This window comes from Battus philenor, unplaced genomic scaffold, assembly GCF_028537555.1.
Source record: "Battus philenor isolate CCGP_79_NKW_IND1 unplaced genomic scaffold, ilBatPhil1.0.hap1 SCAF_1, whole genome shotgun sequence".
Taxonomy (NCBI): domain Eukaryota; kingdom Metazoa; phylum Arthropoda; class Insecta; order Lepidoptera; family Papilionidae; genus Battus; species Battus philenor.
The window spans coordinates 6,799,663-6,817,790 of record NW_027181661.1 but is presented as its reverse complement, the minus strand read 5'-3'; the positions used below and the strand labels follow the sequence as shown (position 1 = coordinate 6,817,790).

At 34.1% G+C, this 18,128-nt stretch overlaps 2 protein-coding genes and 1 non-coding gene across 3 annotated transcripts; 2 read left to right on the top strand and 1 right to left on the bottom strand.

The window, feature by feature from the left end:
• The first annotated feature begins 713 nt into the window (after nucleotides 1–713).
• On the top strand, nucleotides 714–787 carry TRNAT-AGU (transfer RNA threonine (anticodon AGU)). Its single transcript has one exon. It is a non-coding gene; the product is annotated as a tRNA-Thr (tRNA).
• Nucleotides 788–1,305: 518 nt separating this feature from the next.
• Nucleotides 1,306–17,622, bottom strand: LOC137929427 (uncharacterized). The gene is made up of 10 exons (XM_068772412.1): nucleotides 17,610–17,622; nucleotides 17,003–17,177; nucleotides 15,781–15,994; nucleotides 13,725–13,846; nucleotides 11,638–11,816; nucleotides 6,007–6,179; nucleotides 4,765–4,897; nucleotides 3,871–4,026; nucleotides 2,904–3,059; nucleotides 1,306–1,445 (listed from the first exon to the last, which is right to left on the bottom strand). The coding sequence occupies exons 1-10, from the start codon at nucleotides 17,620–17,622 to the stop codon at nucleotides 1,306–1,308; spliced, it is 1,461 nt and encodes a 486-aa protein (XP_068628513.1).
• On the top strand, nucleotides 8,808–10,378 carry LOC137920117 (uncharacterized). Its single transcript, XM_068763387.1, has 2 exons — nucleotides 8,808–9,046; nucleotides 10,012–10,378. Exons 1-2 carry the CDS (start codon nucleotides 8,808–8,810, stop codon nucleotides 10,376–10,378), a joined length of 606 nt encoding a protein of 201 aa, XP_068619488.1.
• Nucleotides 17,623–18,128: the final 506 nt, after the last annotated feature.

Sequence of the window (18,128 nt, the reverse complement as noted above, 5' to 3'; positions counted from 1 at the left end):
ACAGTCTTCTTTATTCAAGCAAGAGTTTATTGTTAAAACATATACCATGTTTTATTATTTTGCATAGCACGGAAGCACTGGTAGTATCGCATACAGTAATTATGTACTACGATTTGTATAAGGACAGTAAAAAATATGTTGTAAATTTCATTGGTTATTAACAATTCACACGTAGATACTCATATATACTCATAAAAGATACTCATAAAAGTTATATTAACTGTTAAGGATTTTTGTGATGCTCATTAGAGGGCGCATGCATTTTCATCGCGGCTGGTACATGAAGACCTAGGCGATATAGACTGTAGGCAGTTAATGCCACCTACCGGACTGTCCATTTACAAATACAATCAACTCGGTGCTTTAGGAAGTACTGGACGTCGTACGTAGACTAGGATTACGCTCTATGAAACCTAAAAAATCGTAGAATTGGTTGTTAAGCCAAAAATTCTTATCAAAATCTCGATTTTCAGGTTATAAAAATATAAATACTCTTTATAAATGTTATAAAGAGTAAAATAACAAAAACTAAAGTAATAGTATAAAACTGAAGCAATTTAAACCATATTAATCAAGTCATAATAAAATAATACTCTAAACGAAACGATTTCGCAACTTAGATACTTTATAAATAGCCTTTAACTATTAATTTTTGGTGTTTTTCATTTAGATTTTCGGGATAGCGGTTCAACTTTATAAAAGCTCCTTCAGCAGGCTCCGTGGCTTAAATGGTTAAAGCGCCTGTCTAGTAAACAGGAGATTGCGGGTTCGAGTCCCGCCGGGGCCTAATCTAATTTTTTGTTAGAATATTTATTTTTTAATTTTCATATTTGTTCTGGTCTTCCTTAGGTAATTTTATAATTTTCTCTTAATATACACTTGGTATTTCTTTATCATGTTACAAATGGGTCCATATTTTAACTTAATTATATTTTCTTAAGCAACATCTCTAACTTACTTTTTGTTTGAGTATGCTGTCGCTTTCAAAGAAGCCTGAAAAGTTCTAGCCATGTGAATACTGCTTTGTATAACTAATATGTGACTGTCAATGATTTGGCCTATCTAATTTATTACGATACGCATATTTTCTGAGAGAAGCCCAGAGTTTTGTAAGTTAAACTTAGTCCTCAAGTTTTATAATAATAGAACTGTTTGTGTTTTCTCTAGACAACGTCCAGTTACAGTTGGGTGTAAGAACTTATATAGATCTCGTTGCTTCTATTTAGGCTTACATTTATTACATATTTAATATTGTACAATTTGAAAAAGTTTATTGGGAGAAGATTCATTAAATTTATACAAAATCTAATATACTTTCAAAGAAAAATCGATATCAAATAGTTTCATGATCTCTTTGTACTCTTCGTTGAGCTGAGAAACAACTCTATTCCAATGGTCTCTAGTTTCATGTTTCACCTCCAACAACATACTTACTTCCTGAAGATCTGAAAAAAAAATTAACAAACTTAATAACTTTAAATTTATTTATTGTAAGGTGTACAGTATTTTAAGGAAGTGCTCTTATATCGAACAACGTAAATCAAAAGTCAATAACAAAAGTTAGTTTTTGCTATCAAGTAACATTAGTACAATAATAAATTACTTATCGCCGATCAAACATCAAGATCATCTTGTCATTTTTATATAGGTAATTGCGAGAAACGTTATACTGTCTAAAGAATGAAGATATCTTTAGTTTTTTCAATCATCTAATTCTGTTTTTGAGCTACTTTTAAATAGCACATATTTTTTTAATTAGAGCTAAACAAAGAAAAGTATTGGTATAAAAATATATAATTTTGAACGAAAACGTTCGAGTATTTAGTATTTTAGTACTAATAGTCTGTAATTAATTTTGAACGAATAATAAACTAAATGAAATCTGAAAAAAAAATAGTTTGCATTGTCGATGGATATCTGCTTATACATTTTTTTGTTTAGTCAAAAACTAGCTCTTGGTTTAAATTGCGATAAAATAAACAACCGTAAAGGACCTACGTCCTCTGAAGTATTGCCTAAATATATTGCGCATGCCCGAGGGGGAGCACCCCTTACTGATCCTGGCTGTGCTTTTTCACTTAAAGCGAATCGTTTTAAAACATCGGGAACTTTAATAAGGGTAGATATACCGTATGAATTGTTATAAATGTAACAACTATATAATCCATTGTTGTCAATGAATATTTGGTACACCCTGTCCAGAATCAAAAGTTTCATGAATAATAAATATTGTAGTAAGAAAAAACATTTTTAATATACAGATTAATACATTTTAATATTTATTATTATTTACTATAATTATACCACCAGATGTTATTGACCATTCGCATGCCAATACAAAAGATAAATTTTTATAACATATTTCAGACTTTGAAAAAAAGCTCCGGTGTAGAATCTTTAAAGTTTATTTGCTTACAAACGAGTTATACGAGTACATTTTCTCTAACGCGTTTTACTAATATAATCAATTACAACTCAAATGTGTAGAGGATTTAGTTTGGCTTCTACATTTTTTCATCATATAATTTTGATAATTATTTAATTTCATTGATATGAATTTAAGTACACCAGAGTATGTGTTGAAGCGACTATGACACAAGTGAGCACTGTAAATGACTATAAATTTGTAATAATAAGAATATATCAATGCGTGAGAAATATCTGTCAATTATTAAAAACATGTTTAAGATGTATTTTTTTTACTATTGATGTAATCGACTAGGTTCTATATTCCAAGGACATTAGCGTCAGTGCCTCTGTTTTTACTATTACATTTATTATTTCCGAAAAAAACACGTTACAGTGTTAAGTCTCTTTACCTATGCAAGTATATGTAACAACCAGTTATTTTTTTAAATAACTTGTTTATTCGTTAAAATGTTATTAAAAAGTTAAAGACTTACTGTAACAGACACCATATGCGATCAAAAGTAGCATCTCTCGCAAATCTTTCTCCTCAACGGGTCCAACGCAGTGGAATCGCACGAGACACGGAAGTCGCTCCAGCGTACGACGAAGTGGAAAAGTTGTATTGCGGCATTGTTGGATGCTTAGCGTCACTAATACAACGACCAATAAATATCAACACTTATCTGACATTAAAATGTCATTTCATTATCATTTCAGGACCATCGCAGGACGTCTAGTGCTTGATATATACCTCCCCCAAAAATTTGTAAGAGGACCAGTTGAATGCGACCTGCATTCAGGGTCTTCTGTTAACCTTAACTAGGTGGTCTGTCCTTGTGGATAGACGTCCTTTGCTACGTTTGACGATTCATGGTTTATACTGCAGAACCAGTAAGACTGGTTAGAATATGGGTAGTAAGACGTTTGCCAGATATTCTTAACAGCTTCTGCTTCCCTATTATCATGGCTGTTACCCCCGTCAGAAAAATTGAACTGCGGGCCTAGTGTATTTGTCTATCATCGTAGGTCTATGCTTCGCCAGGAGGATTGGCAAGCACAGCCCAGAAAATGCTGCTGACCTATGGATATTTCCGTGGCCCTTGAATATATTTTCCTTAGCCGGCTCTTATGGCTACGGCGGAGAGGGTGGGTACTATTCTACGTGCCAGCACCACCACAGCATAAAATAATATTTAAGTGATTGCTATTGGTAACATCTTCATCATCATATCAGTCGACAGATGCCAACTGCCAGGCAACTGGTCGGCTTCTCCCCCAGAGGTCACCACGTACACATTCAGCGAATTCTCAAGATTATAACTGTGTCGTCAGTCGACTACGTATATAGCCTACTGACGCCGCGTCTCCTGGCTCGTGGTACTTGAGTACATTTCGATCCCAACAGCCAACGGGTCTGCCAGATTATAAATTGATGTAATGTAATATTATATACTCACTAACCTAAGATGCTAGCATAATGGCCAGCGACGTGTCGCACAAAACTGTCGGTGTCAAAGTCCTGTCCGTCTAGCCTTATCCCCTGAAGCAAATGCACCTCACGCAGTGGAACACTCGCGGTCAAAAAACGCAATACGTGGTCGTAGTCGCGCATTCGATCTGCATATTTATTAAATTTTAGCAAAACTGTAATAGCCTCTGGCACACACCCAATGATTACTCAAGAGATTACTCATTTTATGTTAATAAAATATCTATATCTATATATATATATATAATCTTAAGCAATCATCTTAACAGTTTATTCTCTAATTTTATATTGGTAAAGAAATGTCATCGTCAATATTTTAGCCGTATGAAGTCCACTGCTGGGCACATGCCTCCTCCATAGATTTTCAATAGGACCGGATGGAAGCCGCCCCCTCATCTTTTAATTTAGCTACATTCATTAAATGAATATTGTGTGAGTAATCCAAGACCAGTCGGGATTAATGTTTTGATATTTATATAAGTAAATTTTGAATTGTGTTTAATATAAAAAGGATTGGTGATAGCCTGTGCGAATATCGTGCCAGTCTTCTATGCCAAACAGCAGTTTGTAAAAGATATAGTATTTTCGAGAACGTTGTACTTTATACCTTTCACGTTTTGTAAACAGGTCACATTGGTGAATACCAAATATATCATTTATCTTGTTTTTTTTTCTGTCATTAATGACAAAATGATTTTTTTCTAAATCATTTTACATTACATAACTTTTTTATGTTGTTGCAGATTTTCAATTTTCGATTGGCTGTTCATTCAAATCATGCGAAACGAGCAACCAGTAATGAGGATACATACAACATTATTATAAAATCCTTTTGTATGTTATTATATAAATATAAATTATCTTACGAAAAACCATAGCAAGGAAAAGGTCTGGGCAAGTTATGGCTACGCTGCGCCAGACGTAATCTGGAATGCCGTTACCACCGCCGCCAAGGGATGGATCTGCGCGACCCGGAGTGTGCTGCTCGGTGCATAAAATCTGAACATTAAGGAACATTTTATAACCACTATTTTAATTTTAAAAAAAGAAATGTAGTATTCAGATCAATGCCTATATAAATAAATATATTTCAGAACTTTTTGCCATATTTTATCATTATGCAGAGTGATTGATCACAAGTGTAAAAGCTTTAAAAGATAGGTTTACAGTTTGTTTGTAGTCAATTAATGTATAGTACACCCAATTAAATAATCAATCGTTTCTTTTTCTTTTTTTTCAGCCGACAGATGATGGCTGGTCTTGCGCTCCCCGCGTCCAATGTCGCGATTTTAATGGTTCCCCTAGTGTTGGCCCAGACATGATGCGTCAGTGCTTGGCTTCAAAAATAATGAATAACGCAATTATAATATAGTAAGAAAAAGCTTTTTCATAATTTGGATTAGTATATACTAAAATTAATTATTATTAAAAAGTATATACATTAATTAATAATATTTCAAAGTGATGACTAAAGTGATTGGATAAAGGTGTAAAAGCTCTAAAGCTTTATAGTGCCAAATACGCCACGTTTAAATAAAGATTATTCATTTATAAATCACCCTACATATATTATTTTACGTCAATTATAAATCATCTTCTTTTCATTAACAGTAGAGCTAGCGAGGGCATGCGACCTGGGCTTTTTGTCTATGATAAAGAGGGTTTTATTTCAACTATATTCAAGAAAAATTCGTCACGGACAGTGAGTATCAGCCAATGACAGGGTAGGAATTATTTTATGAATTATATTATGATAATCATTTAAAAATATAAGACAGGTACGAATATGCTCTTTACTCCAAACTAAGTTCAAAAGTAAACTATCATTTATAAATTATTCAGTGAGGTATTCCGTTTAAAATATAATATTTTTATGTTTTGTAAATTAATGTATTTTAGTGCTGTGGATTTTACATGTAATTTCCGAAATGTCCCTACTTCACGTAAATATTAGGTATCTTATAATATATTTACGGCTGTAGGCAATTTTTGCAGAATCTCTCGCAGATTCTGCGTATAAGTTTGTGATATAAACACAGAGGATTGCACCACGATAACTAGATTACAGTGTGAATTAAAATTAACGAATTATTTAATTCAAATTTTACCTGTAGTCTGAAATGAGGTCTTTTGATGACCGGCAGAAGGAAAATCAGAGCGGCACCGGTGCCGTCAGCAATTTGGCTATATTCCAGAGCTAATACTCGAAGGTTCCTCAACTCGCCCAAACTTCTTAGAAAGCATTGAGTTGTGTCTGGCCGCGGGATATATTTCCCGGATCCTATAATAAGTCATAAACGTTTTTTGTACAAGTAGTTAATACTTTCCGTAACAGATCGATTCTAATTCTTTTCTCATTTATTTAATCATATTATTATCAACTTATTCGCTAATATACGTCATGAGAAGAATCTAGGAATTCCGTCCTTATAAGAAAGAAACTGGTATCAAAAGAGCTTCTCTATAATTTGTAAACCTGTGTAATTAGATATATCGAGGCTTAATAGCTAAATGGATTTCTAAAACTATCTTATTTCCTTAAAAAAACTCTTTCATCTATACCAAAAAATACCTAATATCCGACAATATCTATCCGCTATCCGTTATGTCATTTATTTTCACCTATGTTTAGACACTTAAAATCTGATAGATATATTTCATTTGCTGTGTAGGAATGGGCTAAGAACGAACGAATTTTTCAACATTCTATCCACGAGGAAGGTTTAGGATGCTTTCATTAAGTTTAAGAAGCGGGTGACTTGCATGTTATAAGATTTTAAAAATCTCATCTAGTTTAAAAGAAATAAAAAAATAGTACGAATAAGAATAAAAGTACAAATTTACATTTTATTTTACCAATACTCCTGTGATTGTAGCTATCTTTGAGGGAAGCTTAGGCTTTTTCGCGGGTCTAACTCCCTGTATGATGGCGATGATAAATACACCTATGTTAGTTTATAAGAGTTTCTTCTGTATAATATCTATTTAGTTGTCCGTTTTTTTTTAAATAAACAAAGTGGAAGTTACCTTGAATATAAACAGAATGGAGCCCCTGACTATCTGATTTGCTTTCGATCTTTAAAAACATTGTTTCAAGCTACGAGTAACAGTGTCATGTAATATTTATATTGCTATATAACATACTTCATACTGTTGAATGTTAGTCGCAATCTAATATAAAAAATCAACAAAATGTATTCTAGAGTAACCGCTATATATTTTGAATTGAATTCGTAATGGTACAATGATTTACAAAAATAAGTTATCTGTTTTATAACACTTTAGTAATAATGTGATTACATTTTCATTGTCATTATCATTTATCATTATCTTTATAGTACACGATTGCATAGAGGTTCTTATTTTCCATGTGGTTAAGGGGAAAAGAAAAATTTCTTCGTAAGAAACTTCAATTCACATTCTTGTATAATAATAAAATGGTAAAAAAATTTTGCTAAATTAGTCTCATAAATAATACACTTTCGGGACCTAGGTTTCGCTAGATAGAAAATTATGTGTTCACTTATTTTTTTTAAGATGTCAGTTTTGAAGTTGCAATTCGAAATCTTTCCTTACATGGTGAGTTTGTTTAACAGCTTGATCAAAGTTAATAACGGAAACTTCTATTAGCTTTTAAAAACATAATAGTCGTACCATTATATATACATGTTATTATACAACGGTGCCATTTACCTAATTAAAAATTAGTCAAGAATTTCGAGATTTGTTTAATTGTGTTCAGACGTGTTTTGGTTCGTGAAAGTGGAGAAATTTTTTTTTTATTGGTCCCCGGTTTTAGAGACGTCACGTACTCTCCAAACATGTGTAAACAAGGACAATATTAACAATTATTTTATTACAGAAATTTTATATGTGGACGGGTGTGGAAGTCTCAAGAAACTGACTAGCCTGCTCCTAGCTGACTCCCGATCGTCTTTCACCTTCCGGAAATGATGTCGCTTTATTTCAAATAAGTGGGCTGCTTTATAGACCCAAAGGTCCAGCGGAAGCAAACAGAGAAGTATTGGGAGGAGATCCGTAGTCCGTAGTAGCGAGTTAACAAGTTGAAGTGGCAATGAGCTTATTTAATGCGCAAAACAGATAGCCACTAGGAACCTAAGGTTACTAGTACTTTAAGATACGATTGATCCGTGTGTATTTATGTTACAGAAAAAATATGTTAGCAAGCCCTTACATCTTACTGTAGTAACTTTTTGGCGTCACTATACGGGAGTCTAAATAACACAGTTGTGTCGGCTCTCGTATACAGACATTTAAGTTATTTTTAACAAAAAAAAAATACATTTATTTTCTGAATGATACGTTGGCAGGTTCCCACTGTTGGAGAGAAGACAAGGAAAGACGAGCGGACCGTGAATACGTATTCAATCACGTGGTTCGAGTACGGTTTTGTAAATACCACAAACATTTTACGTTTTTATTAACTTAAAGACGATTGTGCACGCAGCCTATGTTCGTAAACTAGTGTTTGTTTTGTTAACCTTTTGAATGGCGAGATTCGCAAGAAATTTTTTATTGATTAGACTCGTTGTTAGTTTGGTTGCCATAATTCTTATAAAACATTTTAAATCACAGGTTTTCCAGACGACCGTGTAAAGACGCTGGACGTAGGCAACTTCCTATCGATCCTTTTGCAAAACAATGGAAAGTGTTTATGTCTAGCAGCAGAAAATATGCATTTATTTGTAAAATAAAAAAAAAGCAATTAAACAAGAAAGTAAGATGAAAAATATATATTGTGTAATTTCATATAATTTGTTAGTAATGCAAAGTCTATAATTACAATAAAACTTTCATCCACCTGTATTTGCTAAGTAGTGTCATGGTTGCTATGGTGATAAAGATGTGATAGAAACGTCTCTATGACAACCCGAGTAAACAAATCAAAATGACTACTGACGAAGACAAATCGAGATTAACGAAACTATTGCAAGATCTAGAGGTACCGGAAGTTAGGTTGCCGGAACGATGTCAGGGTATCGTCAGGGATTGGCAGGAGAAGTTTGCAGATGAAACTACAGACATTGTCGAGACAGCGCTCGAGTATGACAACCCGTATATTCCGGATAAAGATTTATTAGAAGACACCGAAAGAAAGTTGCGCGAATTACTCAAAGAAGATAAATTGTATGTAGCTCAAAGAGCAAGTTTATTATTTAACAATAATTTAAATGTAATTTAAGTAAGGTCTGCCGTCACAGTGATAACTTACCGCATTGAAACGTGGAGTGCTACTTCAGGACTCATTAGCAAGTTCACTAGAGATTGAATCAGCAATGAGGAGATCCGAAAACGAACAAAACTGTCCAGCTTAGTCAAACCTATTGAACATGAAATACAATGTGCAGGCCAGATCCTGGGACCTCAAGATTCATAAGTGGATGACCATGGGCAGGCAAGAGCAGCGTAGCACGTCCACCCGTAAAGTAAACATAGGACTTTGTTAAGGTCTTTGGAAGAAGCATCTAATAATCCTTTCTTATCCTTTCCAATCCTCTTCCAGTCCAGCAGGATTAAAGCTGGCACCCACAGATCCTAGTAGAAAGCCATAGGGGAGGCCTATATCCAGCAATGAAAACCTTACGTCTAAAATGATGATGATGATTTGCAAAACCTCGAAGGCTCTTCGGGAATCTCAGTTTGGACCTGATAATGAGTTATTTTACATAACTAAGGAAGCCGCCAAGACCTAGGTTTTAGGTGGATATCTAAGGGAGAGCCACCAAGAGGGAATGTCGTTTCAGCAAAACCATCCTACGTACCTTTCAAGGTAGATGTGGAGCAGTGGTGCCTAGCGGTAAGGACTGCGACTTGAGAACGTAGGTCGCGGATACGATTCCTGGGATATTCTTATACTCGTATGTAAATCAAACATTGTACATTAATTATATAAGATTGCTCACAAATAAGTTTTCAGAGGACGGGCGGCAGCGTCGGCTGCGCATTATACTACCACACTGCAATCGCCAACACGCTTGCCAAGCGTGGCGACTATGGTAATCCATAGATATCTTTGGGGCAAGCCTATGCCTTGCATTGGGCGTCTCTGGGTTAGAACGACGAACTTATGTAAAGTTTTTGCTTCATTGTAGAACTAAAATGAAGTTGAACGACGATGCAAACATCAGTACGGACCCGAACAAGCCGTGGCGCACCAATTCAAACAAAGAGAAGCTACTAAGAATAAATTGTGATATAGAAAGACATCTAAAAAAATCTACTGACTTGATTGTACCATTGGCTGACGTCGATATGCAACAGCTTGTTAAGAATTGCGAGGAAGAATCGAGGAACTCAACGCAGGTAGGTGCGGAGAGACTGTGCGAGACCGTTGACGAAGCGCGAAGGAATCTCCCTAACTTTCAATATCGGATCGTTGATAACTCAACGGCTACTGCAATTTTGCCTGAAGCCCATGAATCTAAAGATGTGCCTAATAATGAAAATAATAATGCATAACGATCTGTTGTAGTTTTTCTAAATTCTGAATAAAAATTGAATCGTTTCTAGTTTTATTTCATTTACCAAACAACTTGTAATTTCATTAATTGTAAATAGGATAATTGAGAATGTTTTTGGAACAATAAGTACACTTCATGCATAGTGAAAGGCTCTAAGCTCTTTGTTACTGAAATACAAGTCCGTCATATTACTAAGTTAAGCTGATTGTTTTTTAGTGAACAACTTAGTTTAACTGGTTGTTGATCAGTGAAAGAAAACACTAAGCTTTTTTGAATCAGTACCTATTTTTTGAAAAACTGTGTACTCGTAATAACGAGTACAATATACTTCGTACTACGTACAATATACTATGTAATGTTCCTGAATAATTATAAAATAAATTTAGAAAGTTTATTAAAGAAAAGCTTGTACAAAATTCTGTCAAAGCGTGAAAGATTTTTAAGTGATAGATGATAATAAACAAAGCTTGGCAACGATTGCCACTGTCTATTACCATATTAAGGGTGCTGTGAAATTGACTACAAAGAAAAACTCATCTGTGTTTTTTATGAACTTTTCTCTGTATTAGAGTGCTTTTAAAATTTTAAAATCTTTAAATTGAAGTATGTGTGTGACCTAAATAATTCTTTTTCATTTCTCATGACGTACATATAGTCACCCTAAACGTTACCAAGTAGATAATAATATATATAAATGTAATAACTTAGTTAAATGACATCTTGGTTAGTGAAATGTGTAAGTATAGATAGGTTAAAAGAGGTTGTTGTAACGGAAGTTTGTTAGTGGAGAAGATATTGCAAAAAAAATTGTTTAAATATTACACTCTCAATGATAAAGTTGTAATGAAATTAAACTGTAACTGGCCGACGAGTGACATACTCGTTTCTAGAAGTCCCTGAAAATTGTTTTTTATTGCTATTGACATTTTTCTCTATTTTACATTTTTTCTATTACTACCACCTACTACAATAGTAGCTGTGACGTGAATTAACTAAATTTTTAAGCTTTTTTTTCATTAATTTATTATTTTGGATAAACTTTTTTTTGGTTTAATAATTCTTTATGGATTTGTAGTTTAATTAGAATCCATTTTGTTCTGCATTTATTTAAATTTTAGTGACAGCAAAGTTATATTTATCTTTTCACTACATTAACTAAACTAAAACAACTAAAGCACCGTGTAAGTAGCGGTGTATGCAACCCCATTTCTCTATAATTGTGTATATAAGTATTAAAAGGAAAAGGATCTAACACACCTGTAATATAGCTATAATTCACAAGTATCGGATTTTCGTTACTTCGTACAAAATTCCAAAGGAATAAGTACTTGAGCGAGTGGGCACAGAAGCAGGCAAGTTGCTGAATCAAACGCACTCCTTCTAGACGCAAGCAAAGGAGATTTTCAATTGACACCAACTGCAGACTGTCCTGGAGGCTGCAGTCAAATCATTACCCGATTATTATCTCAGAAATAAACAAGGAGTGACTTTTAATAAATCTTTTTGAGTCATCTTCGCTTACGCTGTGTGTACAGTTTTTCTATTCAAGTGTGACGTTGGAGCTTAAACTGTAACGCTGCACTACTATAGGATATTGAATCTATACGAAGCTGTAATTTATTTTATTTTTTATTCATTTACTCTTTATGTACACAAAAAATGTAAAATGGCGGACTTAATGCTATAGCCCTTCTCTAACAGTCTATCTTAGAGGGCAGAGAGGAAATAATCGAGGCAGGTGCTAAACTATAATAAAATAGAATATACCAACTAATGATACAATAACAATACTTACACATATACCTCGTATAAATATTTATATACAATACATAAATAATATAAACATATAATGTAATACATATACTTCGTGTGGATAAATATAAATAATAATTACTGTTGTGTAGATTCTGCTAATTTCTGACGCATATGTTCCCAATGTTTCTGTTAGAAACTGTAACGGCTTTTTGCCATCTTGACTTCCAAAGGCAGCTTATTCCATAGAGGAATAGATTAAAAAAAAAAAGAGCGGAGAAACTCAGTGCGGTGAGGAGGACAATGAAGTAGACGATTATTTGAAGAATGCAAGACGCGTATATAAATGAGCGCTTAAGTACTCAAAATGAGTTTTTAAATAAGAAAGCGAAGTATGAGTAAAAAGAATAGAAAATAGTCAGTGCTCTCATCTCTCGTCTTTGTCTAATCGGTAACCATTTGAGTTGCTTTCGATAAGAAGACACATGATCAAACTTGCGAAGTTTAAACACGAATCGAATGCAAGCAGTTACTAAGAAGGCGGTCAAGTTTATTGAGTAGATCTGCATTCAGGGCATAGTAGAAAACATCACCGTAGTCGATTATAGGTAAGATCAAGCTTCGTACAAGCATCGCTCTCACGCTGAATGTATTTGGTTGGGCGTTATGAAAGTAACTTGATATTTGTGATAATTTCGAAACATGGCTTTACATATTCTGCAATCTGATTATACAAGATGTTCCATCGAATCGTTAAGCCGTTACCCCATTAGGAACACTTAGGCTGTCGCTTGTAGGCAAAAGCCTCCGAGAAGATCCTCTATTTATTATCATATTTAGGATTTCATTCGAGAATGTCCTAGAAATATGAATTTCTATATACAGTGTGCGGGTCACTTACAAACCTTGATTAAGTTTATACTCAATATACATACGTAACGTACATAGTGTTGCTAATCGCTTTTAGCTTACATATTATGTTTATTGCAGAATTGGTAAGTTAAAGCACACAAAAGATGGCATAGTGGGGTTTTAAAATTTTGGTGTGCAGACCGAGGATCGGCTAGCGCAGTTTACGATTGATTGGATTTTTGCAAGCAAGCCTTGAGGTAAGCCTTGAGATCGAAGAGCATTTGGAAATTTATTGGGGTAGGCTATGTGTAGCAGAACGTGTCACGGTTCAAATGATAATTATGATTATAATTTGCATTTAATATAATCAATTTTAAATAATGTGCTCGGAACACTCGCCAGAGGAATATCAACTCCACTTCTCAATCCTGTTTGTGTATAACAACATGACGAAAATTACAAGAAGTACGTGAAATTTCTGTCTTGAACACTAGTTTCGATATTTAAATTAAATAATTCATTATTACGGTGTGAAAAACGTAATAAAACTATGATATGAACCCTAACAAATTAATCTTTTCCATATAGGCATTGTTACAAAGGTTGTGTGGAAATTCTTCTTTATTAAATAGATATGATAGTAACAGAGATAACAGTGATGTTACCTCGACAATGTTTACAAAACAATAACTGTTTAAATATATTAAGTACTAATGTACGTACATGGAAACACTATTTACCTTATGATGTTTAAAAGAACGTCGAAGAAAGTCTTTCTCTTGTAATGGTCCAAGAGATTAATTTTAATCAACTGATCATTCACAATTAACCGATCTATTTGTGTCTCTTCCGCTTCCATTTTCTAGGAAAATACAATAGATTTAATTAATCATAATCAACCAAAAGTTATTTGATTTTCGATCATCAAACATCTACATCAAGAGTATATGAATTTCAAGCAATTGCATTTACTGTTATTTCAAGTATCATAAATACATATTGGTAAGAAACAATAACTTAACAGAAAAATTGAGCTCAAATCCACGGCTTTATTTTGCCAATTACGTATAAATAATAAAAAAATGTTTGTGTTCTTACATAGTAAAATTTATTTTATTTAATAATCTTTATTGTACACGTTAGGATACATTTAAATATTTTCATGATAATAAACAAAAAAGTGCCATAAGTGGTATTATCACACGAAGTAATCTTTTACAGAAAACCATAGTATGGAAACAGTAGAAGTATAAATAACGGGTAATTAACGTATATAAGCATACACACACACAAACATATATGTGTGTGTGTGCGCGCGCGCGTGTGTGTGTGTGTGTGCGTGCGTATTTATTGTTTCGTGGCTGTGGGCAGACCACATAGAGCGAGAAAATATGGTCCCTGGATTCTTAAGGTTGTGGGGTGGATACCACGGTTCAGCAAGCGCAGTACAACGTCCACCCACAAGGCGAATAGACGGCCTCGTTTATATGAATGCAGGCCGCTTCCAAACGGTCCTTTTGGAAATATATGGGGCTGTCCTATATCCAACAAAGGATGTCCTATGGTTTAAATGCTGATAATCAGGGCTTAGCATGATAAGACCTGTTCTGACTTATGGGAGTGAAACATGAGTTATGACATAAATCCAATCCGTTCAGTCCACGTAAAGAGGAGATCTCCTGAATACATCGGGAATATCGCTATGGATCAAAACATTTCTGGGTCCAGAAGAAGAGAAAGACCGAAAACAAGATGAGCAGATGCCATAGCGAAAGACGTGACTGCCTGCAAAGTTTCCGCGAACGACGCGTCTAATCGCGCAAGGTGGAGATAGAAGATAAGGAAAGCAGACCTCATGATCAGATGGGGTTAGTAATACTCAGGAGAGTGAGAGAAAATGAGGGCTTACAAAATTATCAACAAAGAAGTTTATAATTTCATAGAAACTAGAAAACGTTAGGAAAAATTTGGTTTTTTAATTACTGCTCACTTTGGGTATATCGCAATTTTTGTTATATTTTTTAGTACACATTAATAAGGTTTATATATTTTAACCATTATCCTCATTATTTTTACTTAACCACATAACTTAGGATACATTAGTTTGGCTACTACACAAGCAGTTATTATCGAATCGTATAGCTTACAATCTAGTGGAGGCCTATTTTCATCTTCATGGTATAAATAAACAAACTTTTTGCACAGGCATTTTTAAGGTGTGTATTACTCATATGAACAAAGGTGTTTGTGTATTAATTATACTTTAAGGTAAATATATTGAAGCGGTTCCTACAAGTATTATGTAAGTCGTGAGTTCGATTTACGACAGACGGAACACTGGCTGAATTACGTAATAGCTTCAACTTTGGATCGAATATCCAAAAGATATACAACATTCGCCAATTCGTTATGAACTCGTTTGAGAAATATATAATAGGTGCGGCCATTTTTCAAAAATCAAAGATCTTGATTGACATGAGTATCCTTTTTTTGGTTTTGGGAGAAAACTTTGTGAATCTCAACAAAATACGTTGACTTCTGATAAAGGTTATGTTAAGGTCCTTCCCGTTGTGTCATCCAAAAAGCTTGGATAAGCACCAGGATCTTTTACAGAAAGTGCCCTCAGACTATACCGAGAATACACGAGCTGTACAACAGCGGTCGTTGTAGTACGTATTTGTGTTGCTATCCTCCTTAAGTTTAGGTCAACGATGAAGGCTCCCTCCCCCAAAGTTGGCGCCTCGTAAAAGTATCTGGGCATTTTCTGGCTTTACTTTAAATTAAAACAGATCCTACCTTAAGCATACTTTCCAAGCATCTGTGAAATTCTTTTAAATAAAGCGCAGGAGATTTTTTAAGTGCGGCATGATTTCTCCAGGTATGGTTTCCTAATGGCGTTGGCATTTTGAGATTAGGGTACTGGCAAGTAAACAGAACTTCTTCGCAGTGCAGCTTTCCAAGTACATATCGCTGAACTTCGGGAATGGCCCAGTATATTGTGTCATTGGCTCTAGTTGAAATTAAAAAATATTTTTTCTGATTAGATATTGACTTAATATTAACTTGAGATTTATAGAAATTAATACTGATTAGGTATCTTTTAAACGTAGTTCTACCTCCTGGTCAAAATATATCTATATATCTGCATATTTGGAGTGTTTTCGATAGTCAGCCATTAAAGGAATTACAGTACCAGATTAATATAAATTTGAAGTATTTATTACCTTTGATCTTAGTTTGTAAAGATAAACGACGTGTATAAAAAGCTACTAATACACTTCGGATATAGAGGAATTTTAAACCATTTTTGTAATATTCGTATTTTTTTTACAATTTAGGATATGGCCAAATCGAAATATTTCATAACAAAACGGCTGTATCAAGGTCACATCATGACTTAAGAGCAATAGCATCTTCCACCAACTCATGCAACTATAATCTATTCTGGAAAACGAATCACTTATTTCATTTGTAAGTAGTAAAGGGCAAAGGATTCGTTTACAAGGAGCGGAAATATCGGTCAACAGCTGTTTTTTGACCGTCGAGATGTGCTCTTGCTCTAACTTTGATTATTCCGGTTTAGTCGAAGACTTGAAATCTTTTTGGATTCATTTTTATTTTATACTTAATTATAGCATGTTTTCAAGGTTGTATCGAAAAATGAATGCCATAGAACAAAATAAACCTAAAAACATAATCTAGCAACAGTTTTCATAATGATGATTTTAGGGAAGTTTGAAAGGTTCTCGAGTGGCGACCACGAGCCGGTAGACCCGGCGTGAGCGGGCTTCTGGCTACGTGGACTGGTGACGTAATTAAATTCGTTGGAAGTTGTTGGATCCCGGCAGCACAAGAGCAGCTATCATGGCGATTTTTGGGCAAGGCTTTTGCTTTTGCTTGATCAGAAAGGTGTTTGAACCCAGCTAAACTACTTCTTCCAAACGATAGTACAGAGGGAATAAAACTCTTCGTGTGAAGGCACAAGTTCTTTCAAATCGATGCAATACACGGAACTCACCTCAAAACGTAATCGGAGATTTGGAGTCCCTTATTACTCTCAACATATTGTAGCCAAATAAAAGGATTGCGACGCCAATCCTCAAAAGCCAGAGTGCCGGGGCTTGGACGATATTTTCTTATACCAAATGAATATATGTCGTCCAATAGAGTCCAGCAATTACAACGATCTTCATCTGAATATGAAACAACAAATTTTGACGACATTCACAACAATACGCATTGTAGACAAAATTTTCAACAAAATGGTTTAACAAAATTTATTCACAAATATAAGAATCGTATTTCGAAGTCACATTTGCAGCTTAAATTTCCTATTTTATAGTAATATCTTACAGTAGATCATTTTAGATCAATTTATTACGTCAATAGATAAAGTCGTTTAGTCTATGCGACCGATAATCTAAATTACAGAAACTAATTATTCTATTGAGAGAAATATAAAACAAATCAGGTGCGCAACACGTCTGAGTTACATCAAATTAAATGGGCAACGAAACTTCGTCGCAGTTAGTAAAATAATAAAGATAATAACAATCATTGTAATCCATTTAGCCGTAAGACGTACACTTGTGGACAAAGGCTCGACAATAATTAACGTTACGTACCTTCGTCTTCCATTTTAGGACAGTTTATTAGTATTCACAAAATGATAACAATACGGGTTGAAAAATTTGTAGAAATAATGTATACGATTTCGAAATTGTCAAGTATTTGTCATTTTAATAAAATGTGACAATAGAAATGTTATTGAAGTATCGCAGTTCTACCTATAATTTTTAGTCTGTTTGATTTGTTTAACAATGCGTAGCGTTCACACTCCGTATTGAGTTCGATCGTCGTAGATATATGCCTATGTATATCTACGTTAAAACCAAATAAACCTAAGAAATAGATATGTTTGTGTAGCCGAGTAAGTCCGATGTAATAAATAACCGAATATCTAGGCCAGAGGTTGGCAACCCTTCAATAAATTTCAGTGCGCCCTTAAACTATATTTAATTTGGGCAAGAAATTCTAAACTTCGTCTACGATCTATTATGAAAAAATTGCAATTGATATGGCAGCCCAAATATCCCATTAAAATAATTTTATGTAAAAAATATGTCACTGCTCTTGTCACTATC